Below are 24,969 nucleotides of genomic sequence, written 5' to 3'. Positions count from 1 at the left end.
AGTTTGAAATCTGATAAATTCTTGCACAGGAGAAGATTAAAGCTGCAAACCTTATAGACAAACTGGTCCTCGATGCTCTGCCTCACTCACACCTGACCATTTTAGTCTTTACATCTTACTCTATTTTACTTAATTCTTGCAGAGATTCTCTTTTGTTTTGAGCCAAGGGTTTGTTATTCTCCTAAATTAAAGCGTACTCTGTCACCTTCTTCCCTTTAACATCTTCCTTGTGCGCAGCAGCTCTGAGGATAAGCAGACTTTCTTGAGCAAGCTCTCTGAAATTCCAAGAAAACACTTTAGGTAGAAAAGGGCCCTTAAACTATAATCACCGGGCCAAGTTCAAAAACAAAGTACTCAGCTCAGTTTTAAATGTGCAATTAAAAATAACTGTACCTCAGCTTTTCAGAGGGAGGGAGAGGAAAGGGGGCAGGGAAGAGGGAAAACAAAGAATAAGGAAATGTTTAGTGCTCTTAAATCCAGTCCAAATAGCTGAAAGAAAGGCACTCCCTCAGATAATGGAGCCATTAGAAACTCTGAAGTTTCCAGCCACCAGTCCTCACAGGGCCCTTCCAAAAATTTAATTCACTCTCAGCTACAAACAAAGGACATAGAAAATAATTTTGAGACTTTCTGCCAAAGGGGCATTTTGGCCTGGTTCCTATGCATACATACACCTTCCTCCCTAGAAGGTAAGGTGGTTCCTCCCCTTCATTTAGGCAGCTGTTCCATACCCATGTCAACCCTCAGCTGCCCCCTTCCCCTTTTTCTTTAAGAACTCTGCTAGAAAAAAAAAAAAGTATGTTCATGCAGTTTCAACACATTTTATTATATTTCTGTATGCATTACTCTCAAAACATATCACAAGAAATGATCAAACCACTTAAAACCTTCAAATAAAAAATCTGAAACAGTTTATGCCCACAATTGTACATATTTATAGTTAAGAAACATTCTTTATAAATATTGTTTCCTCTGTAGCAAGTTAATACCATAATTTAATTACAAATGGATAAATATGGTAACGGGTATTTACAGAAGGAAGGGTGTTATTACGGAAAAGCTAACGGCACAACGTTTATTTTCCCCCACAATCTTTCATACAGGAACTAACAAATTGAACTTGCAAAAGCACTAAAACATCACATGTAAACCCAGCTAACAGAAAAATACATTCACAAGCGTTGGTGGTGGTGGTGGTGTGTGTGTGCTGTGGATCAATGTGTTGAAGAAACAGAAGGGAGACTTTGGCACGGCTCGGTTTTTTCCAGTCTATAGTTGCATGAAGTTTACAATCAAGTTGCCTCATAAAAAGGAACACAATATTCAATACCACGATACAAAATAAACCATTTTCTTCCACATTACTTAAAAAGAAACCGGGTGAACTAAAAAGAGAAAAGAAAAAGCCCATCACTTGGGGAAGAGAAGGGAAGAAAGGCAGGGAGGAACGCAATCCGGAGAGTTACAAATGGACAAACTTCTATACACCAAGAAGCCATTAAAACCACCTTGGAGAAGGAAGGAGTTCGCTATGTACAGTTTGTCAGAAGACTGGGAAGTGGGTGAGAAGGAAAAGAGGGCATGGGGGGAAGGGAAGGAGGGTTTGGTTCAAGATTTTTATGGGTTTTTTATTTTTTATTATTTTTTTTAAAATTTCTTATTTTATGTTTTCAGCGGAGACTCCGGAAGGGATATTTTTGCTTTTCATGCCTAGATTATTTAAAAACAAAAACAAAAACAAAAAGAAACTTTTAAAAATCCTTCTGCTGGTAAAGTCATTTTCATCATCATAAAAATCAGATTCATAATTTTAACAACACATCACAGGGTGCCCTCAGCGCTCGCCACCGGGAGGGCTGCGCCAGGGCGGGGACCGGGAGAGGAAGAGAGGCCCCGGGCTCTCACACGTACCATTCATTGAAGTTGGAGGAGAGGCCGCTGTGGCCCCCGGCTGTCCCGCTGCCCCCGCCGCCGCTGCCGCCGCCGCCCCCGCCGCCCGCCCCGCCGCCGCCCCCGCCGCCGCTGCCTCCGCCGGAGCCGCCGCTCGCGCCGCCGCCGCCCGAACCTCCGCCCCGGTGCACCGCGGACACGGCCGCCGCCGCCGCCGCCGCCGCTGCCGCCGCCGCCGCCGCCGCCGGGGAGAGGTTAGAGCTGCTCTGCGGCTCGGCGCTGGGGGACACCAGCCCCGGGGGCGTGGACGACTCGTAGCCTGAGCTGGCGGCTGGGGAGGACTCGGAGCCCTGCGGAGAGGACTCATGGACCTGCAAGACAAAAGCCGGGAGGGGAGACCAAAGGGGACTGGGTGTGAGTGCAGCTGCTGTGGGGCCGGGCTCCTGGGGGAGAGCACCTCCAAGAAAGGCCCTCCCCGCCCGCCGGGGCCCCGGGGAACCCTGGCCTTCCCAGGCTGGCAGCGGTTGTCCGCGCCGGTTGGGAGCCGGCGCCGCGGGCCAGCGGCCTCACACTCCTCCCGGCCTCCCCGGTGGTACCTTCATGTGTTTCCGCAGCGAGCTGGGGTGCGTGTAGGACTTGTCGCACATCTTGCACAGATAGGGCTTATCGGAGGTGTGGACGTGCATGTGCTTCTTCCTGTCGCTGCTGTTGGCGAAGCGCCGGTCGCAGCCCTCGAACTCACACTGGAACGGCTTCTCCCCTGTGGATAGAAACAGGGGCGCTTGCTGCCCACACCCAGACCTTCCCGGAGCCCCCACCCACTCTGGAGGGAACAAGGCCGCTGCCAGAAGGAAAGAGGAACTGGAAGGGCCTGGGTCCCTTAGCCAGGTCGGATCGCCTCTGTAGCTGAAGATGAAATTAACTGCCTTCCCACCTGACAGTCCTGCTCATTTATGTCATATTTTAATTGTCTTCCAGACTAACACCCATTTCCTGAGATTTATTATGAATTTGGGGTAGCACCCCGTCCTGCCCACCTTTCTATAGGGCTCCTTGGATTCGCAGCCTCTAACAAATTGGTCTCGCCATGGAGAAGCTGTTATTATGACAAAATATTTAGGGCATTATCAAAATCACACAGGCTGCTGGGCTGCTGTCGGTTTGTCTCTGGGGCCAGTAGGCAATTACATTTGGAGTTGCTATGTTGTTTGGGGATGGGACTGTGGATCATAACTGAGCCAGTATTTTTCATCCAAAATTCTGCAAATTAAATTAACCATTCTTCTAGTCTCACTTCCAGTCATTTTAAAATAAGCCGGGGAAAAAAAGGTAAATATTAGAGATAAGACAACATCTAGCGATCGCATAGGCACAGGCTGGGCAGTGGGGGGTGGGGGCGTCAGCAAAGGCTTTCAAAATCTCCCTGTTTAATTTTCTGGCGGTCCCTGCATCCTGTTGCCAGAATTCCAAATGCTTGGAGTCATTTAGAGGTGTGAGAACTCAAACATCGTTCCTCTTGGAAAGGGGGCCATTTAACGTTAAATTCCATTAGCACCTAAATTGTTTTTTAAAGACATCCGCTCAGACACAGGACTCGAAAGCATTTCATGCAAATAAATTTCTCAAATTTTAAACCTTGTTAAAAGCTTGTCTCGCACCTCGGCTCCCTCCCTTCCCGGAAGAGAACAATAGGCCGCTGGCGCATCCCCACTTTGGAGTAAATATTGACGGGGGAAGTTGCTAAAACATTTGGCTTTCTTTTAGGAAATCGTCTGGCACGATTTTGGCTGGGACCTGGTCAGAGATGAATAATCTATGAGGCGAGAGGCGCGTTCTTTTGCAGCTCCCTCTTCTCACGCGATTGCCCCGCGGGGCCGCGCTGCCCCGGGGTTTTCTCTGACCGAGTTGTTGGTCCAAGTTTGGAATCGCAAACCCTCTGGTTCCCATCAGAGACTTTCACAAACTATTGCGAATCCACCGTAAAGCCCCGTGACCTACCCCTAAATAGGCTTTAAAAACACTTTTTTTTTTTTTTTTTTTAAACAAGAAATGCTCTACAGTTTCGGCTCGCATCAGACTCATTTAATGGAAAAACAGTCCCGGGAAGGACGTTTGGACCCGGAGTAAAAGAAGTGGGAAAACACACAAGCCACCCAACACAGACACACAGCCGGAGCAGAAAAGCACATCCAGACAAGCTGGCAAAATCCTCTCTAGGCTCGATTCCCGGGCGCCGAGTTGGAGAGCAGTTTTATTTTGTGCGTTCTATCTAGAACGGAAATTATTAACCAAGGCTGAGCAAATGAAGCAACTGCATCACCCAAAACATATATTTGATGTTACACTGATCATTTAAAACTCAGTTTCCGTACATGGAAAAACCCAGCCCGATACTATTCTTTCATTCCAACAAAAACAAGCCGCTGGCTGTCTCCGGTACACAAAAACACCTCCCATCCGAGAGCAGGGGCTGGCGGTCGGCGCGTTTCCCCCAGCCAACCAACCACAGCCTCTCTCCTCTCCTCGCCCCATCCCTGTCCCGGCCCGCAGTTACCTGTGTGGGTCCTTTTGTGGATCTTGAGGTTCTCGGAGCGCGCAAAGACCTTGCCGCAGCCCGGGAAGGGGCAGGGGAAGGGTTTCTCGCCTGTGTGCACGCGGATGTGGTTGACCAGTTTGTATTTGGCCTTGAAGGGTTTGCCCTCGCGCGGACACTCCTCCCAGAAGCAGACGTGGTTGCTCTGTTCCGGGCCGCCGACGTGCTCCACGGAAACGTGGGTCACCAGCTCGTGCATGGTGCTGAAAGTTTTGTTGCAGCTCTTCTTGGGGTTGCTCAGCTGCTCCGGGTCGATCCACTTGCAGATGAGCTCCTGCTTGATGCACTGCTGCCGCATGTAGCGGAAAAAGGCACCAGGGTGGTGGTGGTGGTGGTGGTGATGGGCCGCGGCCGCTGCCATGTTCATACCCATGTTCATATTCATGGGGCCGTACTGGTTGTGGAGCTGCGCCGCTGAGTAGGGGTCGGTCCGCGGGCTGGCCACCTGGCGGTACTGCTCCGAGCGCCCGAATACCTCGCCCGGCAGCCCCAGGCGCATCTGCCCGTTGAGCACATTCTGAGAGCCGTGCGGCCCGTGCTGCTCCGGGAGGCCAGGGAAGAGGAGGTGACCCTGCGCGTCCGAGTGCGCATGGTGCAGGCCGCCGGCTCCTGGCCCAAACAGCCCATGCTGTCCGCCGCCGGGCGCCGAGTCCCCGAAGCCGCGGCTGCGGAACAGGAAGTCCCGGGTGGAGTTGAAAGGCGGCCCAGAGTAGGAGCCGACGTGCGCTGCATGGGGCCCGAGCGCGGCGGCGGCGGCGGCAGCCGCGGCAGAGCCGGGGTAGGCGCCGGGGCCCTGCGACGTGAACGCCGAACTCTGGCCGGGGGACAGCTCGTGCGCGCCTGGGTTGAGCTTGAAGGCGCCCATGTGCGCGGCCGCCGAGTCCACGAAGCCGTTCTGCGCCGCGGCCAGGCTCAGTTCGCGGTCCTGCATCTCGGCAGCAGCCGCCGCCGCCGCCGCGGCCGAATGGTGATGGTGGCGCGCGAAGCTACCCACCCCGATGGCCGGGAACTGCGGCCCCGCGTCCAGGAGCATGGCCAGCGCGCCCACCCGCCCCGCCGGCCCCGGCGAGCCCCGCGCCTCCTCCGCTCCCACTCCCGCCCCGCGCGCTGTGCGTCCAGCGGCCGCCCGGCTCCGAGCGCAGGCGGCAGTGGTGGTGGCGGCTTCAGCCCCGGGAGCCGCGCTCCTGCGCCCGCCGCCTCCGCCGCCGCCGCCGCCTGGATCTGCCTCCGGCGGCCGGGCGCGGAGCGAAGGCGCGGAGAGGAAGAGGAGGAGGAGGCGGCGGCGGAGGAGGCGCGGGAGGAGGAGGAGGAGGAGGTGGAGGAGGAGAAGAGTCCAAAGCCAGGCGGAGAACCAAAGTGTATTAAAGGAGCTGCGGCGGGGGCGGGCGGGCAGGGCAGGGGAGGGCGGGCGGGAGGAGGGAGCGGGAGGGAGGTGTGGGGAGCTCAGCGGAGAGGGGGGCCAACGGGGGGCGAGCGCAGCGCCGCGGCCCCCACCCCTGCGCGCACCCGCGCGCGCACGCACACACTCACTCGCTCACCAGCCCCGCGGACCCGGGGCCCGGCAGCACCAAGCGGCGCCGGCAGAATGAAATCACAGCAGCGGCGGGGCCACGGTGCCCGAGCGCGGCGGCTGTGCAACGGGCCAGGCAGGAGGGCGAGGAGGGGACGGAGGCGAGCTCTGCGCTCCGCGCCCCGGCCCGGCGCGCCCGCGGCTCCACCTGACCGCGGCGGGGGCACAAGGGCGGCGGGCGGAGGCCGGGCGCCCGCTCCGCAGCGCGCTCGGTCGGCCGCTCCCTCCCCCGCGGCCCTACTCGCGCCGCCCCGTGCGCGGCGGGTATTGTTCGGAGCCGCGGCCGAGGTGTTTAGCCCTCCTCGTCCTCCGCGCTTGGCATTGGCTGCGCCTCGCGTAGTAAACTTGCAGCAGCCACGAATTCCCCCAGATGAAGGAAGCGGCCGCGCCGCTCCCTCTTTCTTTAAGTTGTGCGGGAGGAGGAGGAGGGGGAGGAGGAGAGATTGGGGCTGTGGGAGGGGAGAAGGCTAGCAGAGGGAGGGGAGGAGGGGAGGCTAGGCTGAAAAACAATAACAACAATAAAAAAAGTGATCTCTAGCTCGCTCGCTCCCTCTCGCCGGTCGGTTCGGGGCGCTGGACCCGGAGCCGGCAGCCGCACTCCTGAGGACCGACCGGTGTCCGAGACCCGAGCAAGTGCGAAGAGGCCAAATCAGGTCCCCCCTTTTCTGCTGCGGTGGGCTTCGTTCGCCACCACCTCTACCTCTGTTTATTTCGGTGGGCGCTACAGACGCCGCCGCAAGCCTTTTTTTTTTTTTAAATTTTTTGTCTCCTCCTTTTCCTCTCCCCTCCCCCGCCTCGCCCCCACGTCTCCCGCCCCGGCCTCCCTCCCTCTCCCCCTCCCTCCCTCTTCCCCTCTCTCCCTCTCTCCCTCCCGCTCCAGGCTGGGACTCCCGGTCACACCGCCCCTTTAACGGCGGCTCCCGCCCCGCCCGCCCTTCCGTCGCGGCCATTGGCCGCCGAGGCCCCGTCAATCCGGTGCCCCCGCCCCGCGGCTGATCCGACACTCCTCCCCCGCTCTCCCGAAGCTCCCCGCTGCCCCGGCAGCCGCGGATCCCGCGGATCTTCCCAGCCAGCCCGGCCTGCCAGCCTACAGCTCCTCGCCTGAGCGTCCGGCGCCGCGGCTCATGTTCGCGGCTGGCCGCTGCGCTCCCCGGAGCCAGGAGGCCGGCGTAGCGCTGGCCTGGACCGCGGGGTCACTGTGCCCTTGGCCGGGTCCGGAGGACACAGCTCCCTGCACTCGCGCCCTTCTGCAGAGGCCACCGACTCCCCGGGGACCCGAGCCACTCCTGACGGGCACCGAGAGCGGGCAGTCGTGGTCGCTCGAGAACTTGGTTAGCAACCGGGTTCGCCGGGCAAGAGGTTTCCACGCGCCGGGACTCTACAGGCCCTGGGCCCCGTCGGGAGCGCGCGGTGGGGAGCGTCCCGGGAACCGGTCCCCTGATCGGTTGGCATGCTCTCTATCTTCTCCCCCCACCCCCCTTTTTTTTTAAAAAAACTTACTCAGTGGTATTGAAAACACAGGTGCTGGATGGTGGGCCCAGGTAAAACCAGACTTGCCCGTTCCTTCTGGTCTCTGGACACTCACCCAGACACCACCCCCCTCCCAGGCTGTGGCCCCCACCCCCAGCTCGGCGCGCTCTGCTCCCCCCGCCGCTCGCGTCCCGCTCCGATTACAGCAGTAAACACTGGGCAGCGGCCCCCGGGAGGGAGGGGGTTGATTGGAAGTCGTTTAAAGACAGTGTTATCCTCGGGGTGGATGCCCAGATGCCCCAGCCGCTGCCACCGTGGGGTGGGAAGTATGGGGCCGGCGGAGGCGCGCGGCCAGGCAAGGCTCTGGCTGGAGTTTGACCGAGGGTCAGGCTCAGGGCCTCCAGAGAAGAAACCTCCAGACCGGTAGGGCTTAAACCTGCTAGAAGATATTAATCACTGCTTCTCCAGGAGCGGGGAATGCCTCCACACCTTCGGGCGGTGGCGGGGCCGGGTGGCTGCTCCCTTCGCTGCGCCAGGCCTTCCTCGCGGCTCTGGGGCTACAACCGCCCCCCTCTCCCGGCCTCCCACCCCGGCTCCTGGTTGGCCGTTGGGGACATTTCCTATCCCGCTGCGGAAAGCTTGTGCTCCCAGAGGTAACGGGAGAGGGTTACCGCGGGCCCGGAGGCTGCAGAGGTGTGAATGAAAGGCCTGAAGCCAGAGCCTTCCTTCGCCTAGCTGGCTCCGAGAACTGCCTTTATTTACAAGTCTATGGGAGTTGAAATAAAATTCAAGTAAGAGAAAATAATCAATACGCATTTAAAATGTTCATGTTGAAGTGAATCAACAAAAACGCGGGAAGACAACTCTTGCTCGCTATTGCTGGACGAACCCGGGCTTTCTATCGCCGGCACAGGCAGCCTCTCCCGGCTTAAGCGAGTGTCTGCAGGTCAGAGCTGGCCGCAGCCCCTTGCTTAAGGTGCCCTGTGCCATCCCGCTGCCCACCCCTCGTTGCGGTTGGAGGGTGGCAAGAAGGAAGGAGTCTGGGTCTTCTTGTCTGAAAGCCCGAGATTTTGTCTGGAAGCTGGAGATTCTCGCCTTACCTGAAAGGAGGAAATGTTTCTCATTTCCACACACCTCTCTCTCTGTTGGGGGTTGGGGGCGTGGGCCGCAAATACCAACCCCCTAAGCAGAAAGGGCATTGAGAGAGAGATAGAGACAGAAAGAGAGAGAGAGAGAGAGAGAGAGAGAGAGAGAGAGAGAAAATCTCCAGGGAGAAAAGCCTGCCTTGCTACATTGAATCAATAAAAAATTGCCCAGTGCACAGCCTTGCACACTTGTTTACTTTATTCATCAATTTATATGGGGGGTCAGAGTGAGGGAGAATATTGGAAAAGCTTCCTCCAAAAATATTTACAAAATAAAATATTTTCTTAGAGATTGGGCATGAGAATTGCAGTCCTGCACATCTAAAAACCTCCCTTCCCTCCTTTTCTCCAGCCATCAGACTTCAAGTTTTCCTCCTTTCCCACTTTCTCACCTCCTCCCCACTCCTCTGTCCCTCTCTTCATTTCCCCATTCTCTACCTTCGCTTTGATTCCCTTTTTGCAGCGCCTGCGGTTCGGGCTGGCGCGGCTGGGCACTGGCTCGCGGTAGATTCCGGGGGCCGCGTGCAACCGGGTGGTGGGGCAGACTCCTTAATTCCCGCCGGAGAGCCCGCGGGCTGGGCCCTCCTGACTATTCTTTCCAGGCTCCAGTTCTCTCTCTGCAGGACACAGAGGAGCTGAGCCAAGTTCAAAGTCATGTCGCCATACCCTCTTAGAAGTGCTTTATTTCTCTACAAACCGCAAAGCCCCTTTCCCTCATAACACACTATTCTTTTATTATTATTATTATTATCTTTTTTTTTTTTTAAGGAAGAAAAAGAAGAGCACGAAAGCAAGGGGGAAAAAAAACTGCAAAGGCTTTCAGAGTCATTGCCTCAAAAGTAGATTTGGGTTCCTTGGCGGAAGGGAAAAAAGCGGCTAGGCTGCGTTCTGTACCTTGTAAGTGATCAGTTTTTCAACAGGTTTCAGGAAGGGCCCGCGTTGGCGGTGTCAGACCCCCGGGATCCACAACTGTTTCCATCGGGCAAACATGTTCCCCGTTTGTAAGTTCTCCAAAATTGTTCTTTGACGATCTCATCGTTCCCCCCGCGGGGTGGGTGCCTGGGGCTGGACAGAGTTGGGGCTTTGCTTCATGTGGATGGTCCCGGACGGCCGGCCCATGGGCTCAGGGTCTGGCGTCCATTCTCCCCTGCCATAGAGAATTTGTCTTCAAAAACGGCAAATCCCATCAAACACCCAGCCACTCATTTGCTGAGCACCTCGTTGTGGTTTGTGGGCCTCTGTGAACGGTTGACTGACTTCTTTTGTAGCATGACCAGTATTTTGTGTGCACACATACATAAAAACAATGTGTATGTACACAATACAACATACTCTCTCACACACACAAAGGTATATCTTGCCAGCCAGGAGAAGCCAAAAACAAACAAGCAAACAAAACTGACCTTTAAGTTGGAAAACATAAATACTCCGTGTCCATACTATTCAAAATTTTAATTTCTTCTTAAGGAAAGGGGTGGGAAGGGGGTAAAGATGAGAGAAACACATGTGGAATCAGCTGTCTATATACACCAGGCCAAAAAAAAAAAAAAAAAAAAGAGGATTTTAGCACCATCCTCAGTATCACAGACTCATAAATTCAACAAGATCATCAACAGGATATTAAGTTGCAGGGCACCTTTGATTCAGCCCTCTCAGCCACTCCTGGGCTGGGCGACCCCTGACCCATGAAGGACCACATGTGTGGTGGGGGAGCCCCCTCTGTGAAACCCACCTAGAACAAAAGTTCTTTGTCAGAGCTTCAGAGAAGTGTAATGTAAGAGAGAGAGAGAGAGAGAGAGAGAGAGAGAGAGAGAGAGAGAATCTGCAATGTGAAAGAAGGGGAAATCATGAAAATCTCAGCCAATGTTGTAACTTTTAAATACCATTTTTTAAGAAGGGGGAGGTTGAGTGGAGGTGGGGAGGTACCATAGGATAAGGCCCTCTCCAGTCTGCTAAAAGAACTTCTTCCTACAGTTAAAATTTACTGTTCTGTAACTGGGCTTATAAAAACTCTCTATATAAAATATATGCTCACTGGCAGTTTAGTGATAGGGATGCAAATGTTTGTCTATTTGTCATTAGGGACTCAGAAAGAAAAAAAAAGTCGCCATTTCTATCTGACAGTGGTTGTGGTTTTGCAAAAGGAAGAGAACTAATTGTCCTGACTTTGTCTCCTCTTTCCTGATGGGAGGTGTTTCTACTGCAAAACAAAGCAAAAGAAAAACACACCCCAAACAGGAGGCATTAGCGTACATGAATGTGTTTAATTATTTTGAAGACCGTTATCCTCGGGGCTCCCAAATGAACTACATCCAGGGAGGCTGAATACTGGTGACAGGAGAGCAGTTTTCCAATAAACTGCAGTATTATTGCAATAGACTTTGTAATACAATTTATGCTGTCATTCATAAATAACAATGCCATATGTCAACCATATTGCTTACACAAGTAAATCCGTCAACGTGTCAGTATTTGATTTGCCTCCATGGCTTCTTCAAATATTGAAGTATAGGTATTGGAAGGGGTGTGGAATGGCAGAAAGTGCCCACAAAATCTGAGATTAAAAAGAAACCCCACACAACCTCTGCCTCTCTTTTACCTCTCATCCAAAAACATCCTAAAAGATAAAGAATGAAGGGCGGGGGGGGGGGGAGAAACACATCTGGGATCCAATATAAATAAATATTGGGTGGTTATATGGACTGTGAACACATAAGAGAGTTTTGTGGTTCCTGCTTTGACCTTCTAAGTGTATTTTAAAGCACAACAATTAGGCATTTCCCAAGAAATTACCAATCCTAACGGTCATATGTGGGTCAAAGGCCATTCTCCTACAACCCCCATCTCTGAGGGTAAAAATGATTGATAACCAAATGAGAATATTTGATGACAGGCCAATTTTACTCTCAAGTTATTTTTTAGTAATGGGGAAGAAAAGACAGCCATAATTTTTGAAGGGCTTTTAAGCACCAAGGTCAGGTAGACATGGGATGGGTCCCATTCTTGACTATCCAAAATAAACAACCCCCAAATCCAACGTTTCAGTCACGCCTACAAAGTCCCAATCTTGTGCCCTAAAAAAAAAAAAAAAAAAAAAAAGAATTCTCATTAAGCCCATGTACATGGAACAGGGATCATAAACTTTAGCAAGAAGCACATTTTTAGGTTACTCTTAGCCCGGCTGGTAACTGTGAAGCCTGAGGAATCAGGGTGATCTCAGAAGGGCAGGAAGGAGAGGCAACCTTGGGAGGGACGCTCAGAGGGCTGAAAATTGCCCAGCTCTTGGGAGCACCCAACCCCCCAGGGCTGGCTGGCAGCTCACACGGGGTTAGATCTGGAGTGGTGAAGGCGGAAGTGTGGGGATCTGGTACCTGCCCAGTGCAAGCCAGGCTTGGGGCCGAGAGAGGTGGCAGGGTACCTCACTGCCTAGACGCCTAGCCAGCCTGATTTGAGAAAAGCCTTGAACCCAAAGTCCTCATCACTTCGGGCATGACAAAGCTCAATGAAAAGGAACCTTTGTGGGTCCCTTTGCCCACCTCGCGAGGGCTTTAGAGAGGTCTGAGCGTACTCCTTCTCCACTTCCTCCAGTATCTGCTGGCATAACCCTCCTCCTCCCGGTTGAGCACCTACTGGCGCCCTTGGGCTGGGCTCCAAAAGTGTTCTGAACCCCGGAGTAACTCGGGGCACCCTGTTCACCCTTGAACCTGGCTCTGGTGCGGCCCAAATGGCACTAGGCGCTCCAAACCCGGCGGGCACCCTGTCCTTCAGCAGGGAGGACTTCCTCGCTGAAACCACGCGGGGCTGGCGAGCGGTAAAGCAATTGCAAGGGCAATGAAAGGCTGCTCGGTGGGTCCCCCAGATCCTTTCTTGTCCACCTCACCGTCCCTAGCTTTCCCCCTCCCCCCGCATGCAGAAACAATCAAACAAAGGCTCAAAAGCCAGGAAATGTCCAATTCACTTCCTTTAAGTTTATTAATCGCCCACACCCATCACAAGGAAACTTGGCTGTGCTCAGTGACGAACGGAGGGCGCCGGGGAGCCTCAGTCACAGCCCCCCTCCCCCTTTTGCGCAACGGGTAGCCATAAGCGCCAGCCTAGGCATCTTCGCGACCGGGTCCTATTGCCTCAAGGCAGCTGAGCGCGGCGGTGCCGCCGGGTTCGGGCCAGCTCGGCATTTTCTGTACCTCCTCAGCCTCCTCATGCCTTTGTTTGGCTCTGGGAGAAGGTTGGGATTCGGGGTGCAACAGGGGAAGTCTGAAAATCGATGCTCCCCAGGAGCACCTGTTGACCCCAGAAAGGGCATTTCCATAGATGGCCACGTTGCTGCTGTCTCCATACAAGCATCTCCACTGCAAAAGCTCAGACAAGGGCATGAGTTTTAGAGTCGGCCCTGACAACCATCACCACCGCAGAAATATGGGGCTGAATCCACCGACGGAAACTGGCATAACGACTTCTATACCCCCCTGTTTAAAACAAAACACAACAACACCATTATTATTATTTTCTTCAGCGCCCTAGAAATTGCTGGTGTTTATTTAGGAAGTGTTACACAGTTATTGGGTCCTTAGAAACTCGGGAGGCTTAAGGGGGGTTGATTTGGCTCCCAAACGGCTTGAAAAAGAAACAGCGCACCTGGGGTCAGGCGGGTCATCACAATAACAAAAAGCGCGTCTACAAAATAAAAAGCTCTTTTATAAAGAAAGGCAATCCGGGAAATCCACTGTGAGCCTTCCTGGTGACCATCTAGCTAGGCCTATTCTCAGGTTTAATTGGCAGGCAGTTTATTGGCGCCTTATTGGTGTTGATTGAAATTTTGCTCCCAGTTCTTTCTTTTAAGAATTAGCATCTCAAGTCGATTTACCTGAGTCAATTATCTTTTTAGAGTCTGGGTTTGGCCATAAATTTGCAAATATTCATTAAGCGTACTTAAATATCTTTCTTTCTAATCATCATCCAAATCTCTATTATTTCCTAAGAAAGTCTTTTCTTTTTTAAGGCTTCCATAAAAAGAAATTGATCAGGGAGCTATATTTGAATTAAGACATATTAAATCGATGACAGATACATATCATGCTGTGTTTAACAAGAGTTGTACAAGGAGGCGGGTTCCAGATTCCGCACGGCTCTGCTGCACCATTATTCACATTTTTACAGCCTTTCCTTCATGCCTTCACCCATTAAACCATTAAATTTCAGCAATTCAATAAAACAAAGCAGTTATAATTTTGAGGAAAAGCTATTTTGAAGGGGGTGGAGGTACTCATTTTATTGCACAATAAAAATGCTCAATAGTCCATATTAAAAGGTAGGTTGTGCTTATTTTCTTCTTTCTTTATTCGTTCATTTTTTGGTTTGTTTTTACTTATAACCTGCAGGACTGAATGCAATGCTGCCATTATGGAAGTAGTGATGCTCATTGCCAAGAAATTCAAATAAAGGAAACTCATTTGAAATGTCCTGAGAATGGGGGAAGACAGTAGTGACAATTCCAAATATGATGCTTTCCCCATTACCCATCCACGGAGATGGCAGTCCTTTCTCCACTTTTGCCTGGTTGGCTTGAGACGTTTTGAGTCTTTGAAAGGAAAATTGTGAAAGGACTCATCCTCTCCAAACGCAGATGCGGATTTTTGTCGCTGTTGTTTATTAATTTTTTTCATTGTGTTTGCACTCATGCCTTTCTTATTTCCCCGTATTTGAACTTCATTGAAGCCGAAAGAAAAAAAACTATTTGAAATTTGATTGTAGTGTTTTCTTTGTTTGCTTGTCAGTTTTCTAAGAGGAATGACATTCCCAAGGCTTACAGTGAGGTTGCCTGTTAAACATTGCTCACACCGATGTAAATGGGGCCATCGAATCAGTTCTTTTGAAAATATTTCTTACAACTTCCCCGGACCATCTCTCGGGACCATTAAGATGATGTCTTTATGCAGTCTATTTTTACTTGGACTGCAAATGAATCAAGCTGGTAACTTGTTTTTTGTACCTCCCCCCAAGAAAAAAATTCACATTTTAGTCAATAACACTTTTTTTGAATAATTTTATGCAAGGCAACAAAATAAAAATTAAAAACCCTGACTTTAATTTTTGAACATCTTGGAACATCACAAAATCTTAAGATGCTTTCTTTTTAAGAGCTGAAGTGACACTTTGGGGCAGCAATAACCCTGAAATTTGGGGATGCCACATTTCTCTACTCCCCCCCCCCCAAATGATGCAGGAACCTATCTCTTTTTGTCAAGTGATTTGATAACAAATCCCTTGAAAAGGATGGGACTCACTCCCTCCCCACCCCAAGGCCAGTTTACAGTTTTCAAATAAGACATCTCGCCTCCTAGATCAATATATTAGAAAACAATGACAAGGTAAGAGATTATTCTAATAGTAAATACATAGCAAAGGTATTGCTTGATTTTAAAATATTCATTTTATTGGATCAGTTTTAATTTATGGCCCTTTCAAAGAAACTGAGGCGCACATAAGGAGTACTCTCTGGGCCGAAAAGAGGAATTCTGCGTGAAGGATGTTGTTTATTTAGCCGCTTCCCTCTGGAGAGCTGCTGTTTGGCCTGCCCTGCCACTGTATCTCAGAAAGGCAAAAGTTAGAATCGCTGCCGGGTGTTGCCTCACCCCCACCCCCGTACATCTAATTGGAACTGGCAGATCTAGAACTGACGATCAGTGAGATTACACTTCAAGCCAACTCCTTTGAACCACGTTGAAAAGGACTGCATGAGCTAAGAAGTCGAGGTAAACGGTTCCTTTTCGGGAAAGATTTATTTTGACTTCACCTGGTGTCTTGCGGAGTCAAATCACTTAAGTTGTTTTGCAACCAATAAGACTTTAATATCTTCCCTCATTCTGCGCTCTACTTGAGCGCCCGGCAGACTGGATGTCCTTCCCAAATAAGAAGTTTCTAGCATCACCTCTACAAGTATGACGACCGGCACACGGTTCACCTTCCTCTTCCGGAGAGCAGCCCAGGGCTCTTCCAACGGAGGAGGTAGAAAGTGTTTGGATGCTGCTGGGGGAGTCGCTGCGTGCGGTGAGGCGGAGGTTTTTGAAGTTGGGGGCTATCCCCCAAACCCCTTTGTCCCGGGGTGGGGTGGTGGGGGTGGTCCTCAGCCCTTACCCACCCCGCGCCCTGCGGCCGCGTGCCGGCGCACGCTCTCCGAAAGGCGCGTCATGGGAACGCTGGGCGCTGCGCGCGCAGGCCCGGCACAAACTTTCTGCAAGTGCAACTTGGGCATCCCCTGGAAGGCGGGGACGTAGGGCTCCAGGGGAGGAGGGGGCGCGAAGCGAAAGCGAAGGATGCTGCGAGCACGGGGGCGGATCCCCGCTGGGCCGAGGGCCTGAATGGGAGCCAATCCGGCAGTCGTGGCTGCTGTCAATCACGATGTTCCCTCCAATCCCACCCATGCCATTTCCAAAATCTCGGTCCCACTGTGCAGCTCAAATGTGTTCTTTCTGCCAATCGCTGGAGGACAGAGTGGGAACAGGAATACGCAGAGTTAGGAGGCCAGGACAAAGAAGTTAAAGAGAGCCTAATATATACATGTTTTTGAAGGTGGGCAGAGGGAAAAAAAAGTCCCCCCAGTGAGGGTCTATGGGTCTGATTGTGTAGTTCTGATGGAGCCCCCTTTGAGCAAGAGGAACCCGCCAGCGCTGAGATTAGCGGATTTGGCAACAGCTCAGGCCAGGCCGCTTCAGAATATGACAGGCTTCCCGGCGCTGGCCAGCCCGCCCGCCCACTCCCAACTCCGCGCCACAGCCACGCACCTCCGCCCTCGGGACCTGAGCTCTGACCCCGGCGTGGCCATCACTCCGCTCGGACCCGAGCACATGGCCCAGGCGAGCGCGCTCGGCCTCAGCCTTCCCTCAAAGGCGCTCCCGGCACATCCCGAGGCGCCGGCGGCCGCCGCCCGCGCTGCAGCCTCGGTCGCGCACCCCGGCGCCAGCACCTACCTCGGTGGCGGGGGCAGCGGCCGCGCGCAGCCCTCCGCGCCCCCGCCCCCAGCCCCTCCTCTTCCTCCCTCCCCTTCACCCCCTCCTCCTCCCCCTCCCCCTCCTCCTGCCCTCTCGGGCTACACCGCCACCGACAGTGGCGGCGGCGGCAGCAGCGGCAAAGGCCACAGCAGGGACTTCGTCCTCCGGAGGGACCTTTCCGCCACGGCCCCCGCGGCGGCCATGCACGGGGTCCCTCTTGGAGGGGAGCAGCGGTCTGGCACAGGCTCCCCCCAGCACTCGGCCCCGCCTCCTCACTCGGCTGGCATGTTCATCTCGGCCAGCGGCACCTACGCGGGCCCGGACGGTAGCGGCGGCGGGGGCCCGGCGCTCTTCCCCGCGCTGCACGACGCTCCGGGAGCCCCCGGCGGCCACCCGCACCCGCTCAACGGCCAGATGCGCTTGGGGCTGGCGGCGGCCGCAGCAGCCGCGGCGGCTGAGCTGTACGGACGTACCGAGCCGCCCTTCGCGCCGCGCTCCGGGGATGCGCACTACGGGGCGGTGGCGGCCGCTGCAGCCGCCGCCCTGCACGGCTACGGAGCCGTGAACTTAAACCTGAACCTGGCGGCGGCTGCTGCTGCCGCGGCAGCCGGACCGGGGCCCCACCTGCAGCACCACGCGCCGCCCCCGGCGCCGCCGCCGCCGCCGCCGCCGGCGCCCGCGCAGCACCCGCACCAGCACCACCCCCACCTCCCAGGGGCGGCCGGGGCCTTCCTGCGCTACATGCGGCAGCCAATCAAGCAGGAGCTCATCTGCAAGTGGATCGACCCCGAGGAGCTGGCCGGGCCGCCACCGCCACCGCCCCCGGCCGGCGGCGCCAAGCCCTGCTCCAAAACTTTCGGCACCATGCACGAGCTGGTGAACCACGTCACGGTGGAGCACGTGGGCGGCCCAGAGCAAAGCAACCACGTCTGCTTCTGGGAGGACTGTCCGCGCGAGGGCAAGCCCTTCAAGGCCAAATACAAGCTCATCAACCACATCCGCGTGCACACGGGCGAGAAGCCCTTTCCCTGCCCGTTCCCGGGCTGCGGCAAGGTCTTCGCGCGCTCGGAAAACCTCAAGATCCACAAGCGCACTCATACAGGTGGGTGTCTGTCCCCGGCCGCGCCGCCGCCGCCGCCTCCCGCGCCGCCGCCGCTTCCGCCGCTGCTTCTCTTCCTCCTCCTGCTCGCCTTAATTTTTCCCTCCTTCTGCTGCTTCTCTTCGCATACGTATAACCCGGACATGTGACTTCTTTTTTTTCTCTCCCCCCCTTTTTTTCTATGAATAAGTAATTCGATAGCACACACAGGCCCCGCGCTGGGTTCCCACACGGTGGAGTCTCCAGCGCGCTCGCAGCCCCTCCGCCGGGACCGGCAACGCGCTCCAGACGCCGCCGCCGCCGCCGCCCCGGAACAGAAGCAGCAGCAGTCGGAGCAGGAAGGAGCCCAGGACGGTCGGCAGCCCCCATTCGCCCGGCCCCGGGAACTTGGGGAGGGCGATGGGGAAGGGGGGCCGGAGCTGGAGCCGCCCTGGTGGCTCTTCCCTCCCCACCTGGTGGCAGAGCCCGCACCGTGCTCCGAAGCGCGGGCGTGCGAGGGGGCACGTGGGATTTACTCCGATATTGAGGCGACCAGGCCCAGCTCAATGTGGCCCTTCCACGAGGGGAGGGGTCCTGTCCCTCCGGGGCGTGGTGCAAAATGCCATAGAAATGCGCCTTTGGGGCCCTGAAGACCCCCCCCCCCCCACACACACACACTCACGTTTCCCACACATACATCTTCACGTGCACACAACACACAACTTCACACACCCGTATCTCACATACTACCCCCCCCCCCACTTCCTGGTAGCTGGAACACCCATATGCCCTGACACGCTTATCTTCCACATACACCCTCACATACGCACACTTCCCCATTTACACACCTTCATACATACCCATACAGTATCATACAGCTGTCACACACATTTTATCACACATACCCTGCAAGGTGCTAGAGAACTTGGCTTTGCCCTTTCAAAGAGGATTCTATTTGGAGGAGGGCAGGGTGAGCTGCAGTCTCCTGCGGTCCTTGGTACCTGCCCCCCCCCGTAAGAACTTGGGGGAAGCCCCCAGCGCTGTGGGGACCCCTCCCATCCCAAAGGCGGCTGCGGCGTGGGGCGGTGGGGTGTTTCCTGTGGGTCGTGTGCCTCCATCGAACGTACTAGCGCGTTGGGCGGAAGCGCTGATGAGCGCGAGCAGTCGGGATTTATAGGGATAGACAATATTACCCCTCGGAGGACACTTAAGTAACTGGAGTTTACATTTAGTAATTACTTGGCTGATTTATCGGCGCTGGGCGGCAAGGAGGCAGCCGCCGCGCGTGGGCCCAACGCCTGGCCAACAGCCGGAGCCCGGGGCATCACGGGGTTCTGCGTGCAAGCCGGGTCAGGGTGGCCTGGGGCTGGGCCCGGGGCCTGGCTCCTCCCGGCCATCACCTGATAGGCCTCCTGTGCACCGATGCTGGGCTGGGAGCACATCTTTCCGGGAACTCCGTTGGCCAGCCCCCTGCTTTTCTAATCGAGATGGTCCACCCTAAGGAATTTTCCAAAAGGAAACTTCCCACGAGGCTCTCGGAAAAACTCCCTGGCCCGCTTAGCCAGCTGTTTGCCCCTGTGCCTGGCACTTGCCGCCAGGACAGGGGCCTGGAACCGTAAAGGGGGCTCGCGGGGTGCGGGAGGTGAAGCCGCCCCCAACCCCGTCCCCTATGGGCACCCTGAAAGCAGAACCTGCGGCCTTGGGCCTTTCCCGCCTTTGCAGGCCTCGGAGAGAGAGTGGACCTTTCCTTCTCCGCCGCCGGACCTGAGGACAGTTTCTTCCCCCGTGGAGCAAGGAACTGGAACTTGCTGGCGCGGAAGCTGCCACGGGTCGCGGCTCCCTCCGACGGCAGTCCAGGGGGAGAGGGGCGTGCGCGCGCGCGCACGGCGGGGGCGGAGATCCCGAGCGCTGCGGGCCCCTGGGCAGTAGTGTTTTCTGGTTTCACGGCGTGCTCAGGGTTGCGTTTCCTGCCCGGCTGCGGGTGGCGGAGTGGTTCTCGCCGAGGCCCTCAGGGAGGGGTACCGGCGCCTCACGTTAGTGCTCAAACCGATGCCCAGGGGGTTTTGGCGGTCCTTAGGCCGCTTAGCAGTCGAGATTGGGTGCGGTCAGGGACCATTCCGGAACCCCCTCCCTACCAAGGCGCTCTCCCTTTTGGGGGTTATTCGGAATCCCGGAACAGATTGATCAAAGGGAATAATCCCCCGGCCACTCCCGAAGGCCCATTTCCTGACCCACGTTCCTCCCATCCCCACCCCCATTCGGTTTATAACCTTCCTTTGGGCCAGACTCGAGTTCTCTGGGAGAGGGAACTGGTAGAACAGAGAGCAGCTCACGTAGCCTCCTTTACTCTCTCAGATTCTGCAAGTAGTTAGATTCTGATAGACTCCTCTGTCGGAATCTGAAATGTAAACACTGGGGTTTCTCACCCTTTCCAGTTAGCTGGAATTTGCTCACTGTTCCCCGCCTAGGCCCCCTGAATAAAACAAGCAATTCTTTCACCTTTACTTATTTTTTCCTTCGATTTTCGTCCTTAATATTACCTTAATCCCTACTTTTCTACTCCCCCACCCCCCACCCCATTCCATATCTCCCTTCTCTGGGCGTAATTGTTTCTCTTCATCGTGGTTAGTGGTGGGACCAGCAGTGCTTAGAGCTACTGTATTCTTCACAATCCGGGATCCTTAGCGAGGACAGGAACAACTCCAAACGACACTGCACATTTGCATAGGGTGAATAAAACCACTCAAGCCTCCCTACGGAAGGAAGGCCCATTATAAATTTTTAAATAATGCTATATTAAATTAGAATTATCTCCAACTTAAAAGTAAAACTCAGATCAGGATAGATAACTGATATTTTTGTGAAAAGTGATTAACTTTTTTGTTGTTGCGTTATGTTGTGTTTCCCCTCTATAGATCAGTGTAGGAAGTGTATTTGAATAATACTTAATTTCATTTTTAAACAGTATTTAGAGGTAGGGGAAGTTATAGTCCAGGCATCTGAATACTTTCAGATGTGTTAACACACTCTGGCATCCAAGCCTTTGTCATTGGTGAGATTAAAAAGAAAAAGAAAAAAAAAATACACTGAAATAGTTGTATATGAAAATTCACCACAAAAATTTATGTACACTAAACTGTCTTAAATAGTTGCTTTTTGAGAAACATATCCAAAACCAAGGAAGAAGCCATACCTAGTGAGCCACCAGAGTAGGTGCTGAAATTCAGTAGAGAAACTCAACTTAATTTTTAAAAATCATTTAAATATGAGGGAGATATTATTAAACAATAGTATGTATGAGATAACTGGTTCAATTATGACTCAAATACATCAAGTTCATAGATACTTAGGTGAGAAGGAAAATTCCTACTGCTACCTGCTGTCTTCCTTTTTTGCTTTTTAATACCGAGGTGTTGTGGCTGAATTTCTAGTTGTGTTATTAACATGTCCACTCCCTGAACTAGGGGCCTTGTGTTTAAAGGCATTGTGTTCCTGGGGTGGTTAGAGCAGCTTAAAGAAAGGGACGATGGGCCAACGACTGTGGTAAACAGTCCCTTTTCTGACTACTAAGTGGGGTAGAAGGCTGTCAGAATACGTTTCCGTGGGGCATCAGGTACAAGCTAAGTTCTGGTTGCAGCTTGTGGTCTTTATTCACGTTTCCGAGGTTCTGTTCCAAAGGTTCCTAATTGCCCTGCAAGTTGTGAGGAAAGCTGGGAGAAAGAAGAGGCCAACAGCCTCGCCTCTGCCCATCCAGGCTTATATGAAATCTAGTGATGGGACTGTGTGTTTCACAGGTGCCTTTGTTTCTAAAGAGAACGGGGTTTTGCCTTATTTCCTTTCCCATCGGTGGAATCCTGGGGACGCTCTGAAACAAAATGCCGTTATTATAATTGCATGGCACCTCCCCCACTTCACTTTTAATTTAGTGTAATGTGCTTACTTTTCTCTTTTTTTTATATCCTTCCCCCAAGCTGTGGCTTTGGGAGAATCATTTTATTAGCATTTATATTGACAGGGGATCTGCTTGTATCCTTGCAGGTACAGACCTTGAGGGCAGTGAGGACACGGGTATCTGGGTCCTTGTTGGATTTTGGTGTTACATCCTGGATCATGCTCTAGCCATCGTCTCCCTGAACCCTCTGGTACTGCAGGGACTGACATCTAGCCACTCACAGGCCCAGTGTCCCTTCCCTGTTGCCTTCTGGAACGTAGGAATTAGGAATAGAAACCAGGCTGGGGTTGGTCTTCGAGAGAATGGGAAAATGCATCCTCATTTCTGTTCCAAGATTTCTCTCTCTCAGGTGAGGGGTCTCTGAAAAGCAATTGTTGACCTGCCCTCTGTTTTGTTGCAGGGGAAAAGCCTTTCAAATGTGAATTTGATGGCTGTGACAGGAAATTTGCCAACAGCAGCGATCGGAAGAAACATTCCCATGTCCACACGAGCGACAAGCCTTACTACTGCAAGATCCGAGGCTGTGACAAGTCCTACACTCACCCCAGCTCTCTGAGGAAGCACATGAAGATTCACTGCAAGTCCCCACCACCTTCTCCAGGAGCCCTTGGTTACTCCTCAGTGGGGACTCCAGTGGGTGCCCCCTTGTCCCCTGTGCTGGACCCAACCAGGAGTCGTTCTAGCACTCTGTCTCCTCAGGTGACCAACCTCAATGAGTGGTATGTTTGCCAGGCCAGTGGAGCCCCCAGCCACCTTCACACACCTTCCAGCAACGGAACCACTTCCGAGTCTGAAGACGAAGAGATGTATGGGAACTCTGAAGTCCCGCGGACGATACATTAGAATTTACTAGTAATAATAATAAGTAATAAGTGGGAGTCCTTGGACCATATCCTAACCTGAGACAATGCCGAGCCTGAGACAAACCCTTGACTCAGACTTGCCACCGGGTCTAATTAGCCCTATTTATTCAGTATGAAACCCTATGGTGTTTGTACATTTAATTAATTTAATTAAGATATTTGGGCTTTTTTTTTTTTTCCCTTAGAAAACAAGCAAACAAACAAACAAACAAACAAACCCCAACCAAGCTGGACTTGTAGGTTACAGGGGAACAGGGCTAGGAGCAAAATGTACCAAGGGTTAATGGAGATACACACTGCTGACTCAATATATGTATATTTGGAAATGAGCAAGAAAAAGCATTAAGTCCGAAATCAACACAGCACCAAGGCCCTCTGCATTTCCTGGAGTGCCTCGAGATTGCCTTTAACACCATAACGAGGGCTTCTCTGGAGCCTCTTTGCCTCCTCCTTGGGCCCTATTTCTGAAAAGGCCTCTTGATTGTAAACCACACACTTGCTGCATTGCCAACAGATCTTAGACTGTACCTGTGTCCAAAAATATTTGTAAAAAAATCCTTTGAGTTCTAATAGTTGTGATTTTAACTTTCCACTCTTTTATTACTGCTCTCATCTTAACACAGTATTTTTATACGGGATTATCTCTTCAGTACCCTGCTTGTAGGATTTAAAAAGAAAAAAGATGCAGCAACCTTATTACGTCTCCGCGTATTGTGCTACTGTGATTGTTCCCGCAAAAGTGGGGACAAGAACACGCTGCTGCAACAGTCAACTGTGAAGCTGTGATATTTTATAAAATAGAAGAAATTCAAGTGCTTTCTTTTTTCTCTACGGTTTTTTTTTTAATCTGAAATCGCAGATGCTGCCTTTTTACTGTGTCCAAACTCCTTGTGTCATAAAAAGATAAGTTTTAGAGAAGTTTTTTGGGATGCCAAAATTAACAGGCAAGTCTAAGGAGGTGTGATGTTGGCAACATGCCTACTTTTTTGGGAAAGCTGTTGTTTTTAAGACAGGCCAACCCCTCTTTTATACTGTTGTATCAGCCTTTTAAAAAGTCTTTATTTTTCAATGCCCGCAACTGCATTTTCATGCATTTTTTCCCACCTGAGCACTAAGCACACTGAAGTCTATCCCATTTGAAAACGACAGTGTGCGAAGTGTATGATTTACATGAAAAGAGGGGAGGGAGTGGCTATACATATTAAAATTTTTAAAAGGTTTCTAGTTACCACCAAACACTGATGAATGTGTGACCTTTGCCAGAGCTGTCAAGCTAGGATAAAAAAGGTCAAGGACCTAGGACAATAACTCTTAGTCAATTTATTTTCACTTCATGCAACACATCTTGTGCAAAATATAGTCCATCATAAACATCATACAAATATACTAAAGAGCACTAATTTATCCTCAGAGACCCTGAAGACACCCCCTCCCCAGGGTTTGTAGAAATTTGTTTTGTGTGCTGTGAGTGGTTGATGTAGTCTTGTCATTGTTAATAACTTGTATGTGAACACTATTATTTGTACAGTTGAATTAATTTATTTTCAGACATCATCCTTTGTTTTCCTGGAAGAGTTCAAAGCACACCAAAGAATTATATTATACATTTTGGTGAAAGATTGTCGTTTATGATCCACGGTTTATTTAAAAAAAAAAAAAAAGGAAAGAAAATGGGGGAATATATTTTTAAGCTTACTTGAATGAACAACGTAATGTGAAAACCAGGACTCTTCCTGCATGTTTTTTTTGCATTGTGTTGACGAGATTATATATAGTTTATAGATATATTCTATTACTAGTACAGTGCATGGTGCTGTCACTTTGAAAGCCTTTCAATGTTGTCTTCAGATTGTTACAGTGAATATGAAACATGCAGACCCTCCTTTATAAAGAAAAAGACCATAAAACTTGAATATAAAATAATTCTACATTTTAAAAGTTTATTTGATTTTCGTATTATTCACTTTCAAAGCTCTTTCAAATAGACAAAATAAGGTATGAACTTCGGGGGGATAATTTATGTATCGTAAACTTATTACAACAAAATATTCCTGATTTATAATGAGTTGTTTTATTTATACAACTTTTTCAATGGTAGTTTGCACTATTCTTTATTATGCTACAGGTTTATTTATTCTGAAACAAAGGAATATGTATTTTATGTATTTTGCCATGCATAGGTTTACTCTGCCACAGATTTATTGGTTCCTGATACACCTAAAATAAAAACTTAAAATGTGTACCTCCAATAGAAAGAAAGCAAGAATGATTATGAAGTAAAAAATTTAATAAAGGTATTCTTCCTATGTATTGCTCATGTTTTGCCTAATGGCATATTTCTGCCATTCTTTTACAAATAGAACAGGTTGCTGACTGGTGAACATTGGGTCTTCTTGAGCTCTTTATTTCTTAGCCTCTCC

The 24,969-nt window shown here is 51.9% G+C and overlaps 2 protein-coding genes across 2 annotated transcripts; one reads left to right on the top strand and one right to left on the bottom strand.

Annotated features, from left to right (window-relative positions):
* Positions 1 to 1,901: 1,901 nt before the first annotated feature.
* On the bottom strand, positions 1,902 to 5,516 carry ZIC2 (Zic family member 2). The gene is made up of 3 exons (XM_047860995.1): positions 4,445 to 5,516; positions 2,487 to 2,650; positions 1,902 to 2,261 (listed from the first exon to the last, which is right to left on the bottom strand). The coding sequence occupies exons 1-3, from the start codon at positions 5,514 to 5,516 to the stop codon at positions 1,902 to 1,904; spliced, it is 1,596 nt and encodes a 531-aa protein (XP_047716951.1).
* Positions 5,517 to 16,284: 10,768 nt separating this feature from the next.
* On the top strand, positions 16,285 to 22,642 carry ZIC5 (Zic family member 5). Its single transcript, XM_047860982.1, has 2 exons — positions 16,285 to 17,758; positions 22,087 to 22,642. The coding sequence occupies exons 1-2, from the start codon at positions 16,300 to 16,302 to the stop codon at positions 22,527 to 22,529; spliced, it is 1,902 nt and encodes a 633-aa protein (XP_047716938.1). The 5' UTR covers positions 16,285 to 16,299; the 3' UTR covers positions 22,530 to 22,642.
* Positions 22,643 to 24,969: the final 2,327 nt, after the last annotated feature.

This window comes from Prionailurus viverrinus, chromosome A1, assembly GCF_022837055.1.
Source record: "Prionailurus viverrinus isolate Anna chromosome A1, UM_Priviv_1.0, whole genome shotgun sequence".
Classification (NCBI taxonomy): Eukaryota; Metazoa; Chordata; class Mammalia; order Carnivora; family Felidae; genus Prionailurus; species Prionailurus viverrinus.
This window is presented reverse-complemented; position numbering and strand designations above follow the sequence as displayed.

Excerpts from the sequence above, each read along its gene's own strand:
- ZIC2 (XM_047860995.1), bottom strand. The coding sequence starts at position 5,516 with ATGCTCCTGGACGCGGGGCCGCAGTTCCCGGCCATCGGGGTGGGTAGC. Across the intron at positions 2,651-4,444 it reads CCACAAAAGGACCCACACAG|GGGAGAAGCCGTTCCAGTGT; the intron begins GTAACTGCGGGC and ends TTCTATCCACAG. Across the intron at positions 2,262-2,486 it reads CGCTGCGGAAACACATGAAG|GTCCATGAGTCCTCTCCGCA; the intron begins GTACCACCGGGG and ends TTTGTCTTGCAG.
- ZIC5 (XM_047860982.1), top strand. The coding sequence starts at position 16,300 with ATGGAGCCCCCTTTGAGCAAGAGGAACCCGCCAGCGCTGAGATTAGCG. Across the intron at positions 17,759-22,086 it reads CCACAAGCGCACTCATACAG|GGGAAAAGCCTTTCAAATGT; the intron begins GTGGGTGTCTGT and ends GTTTTGTTGCAG.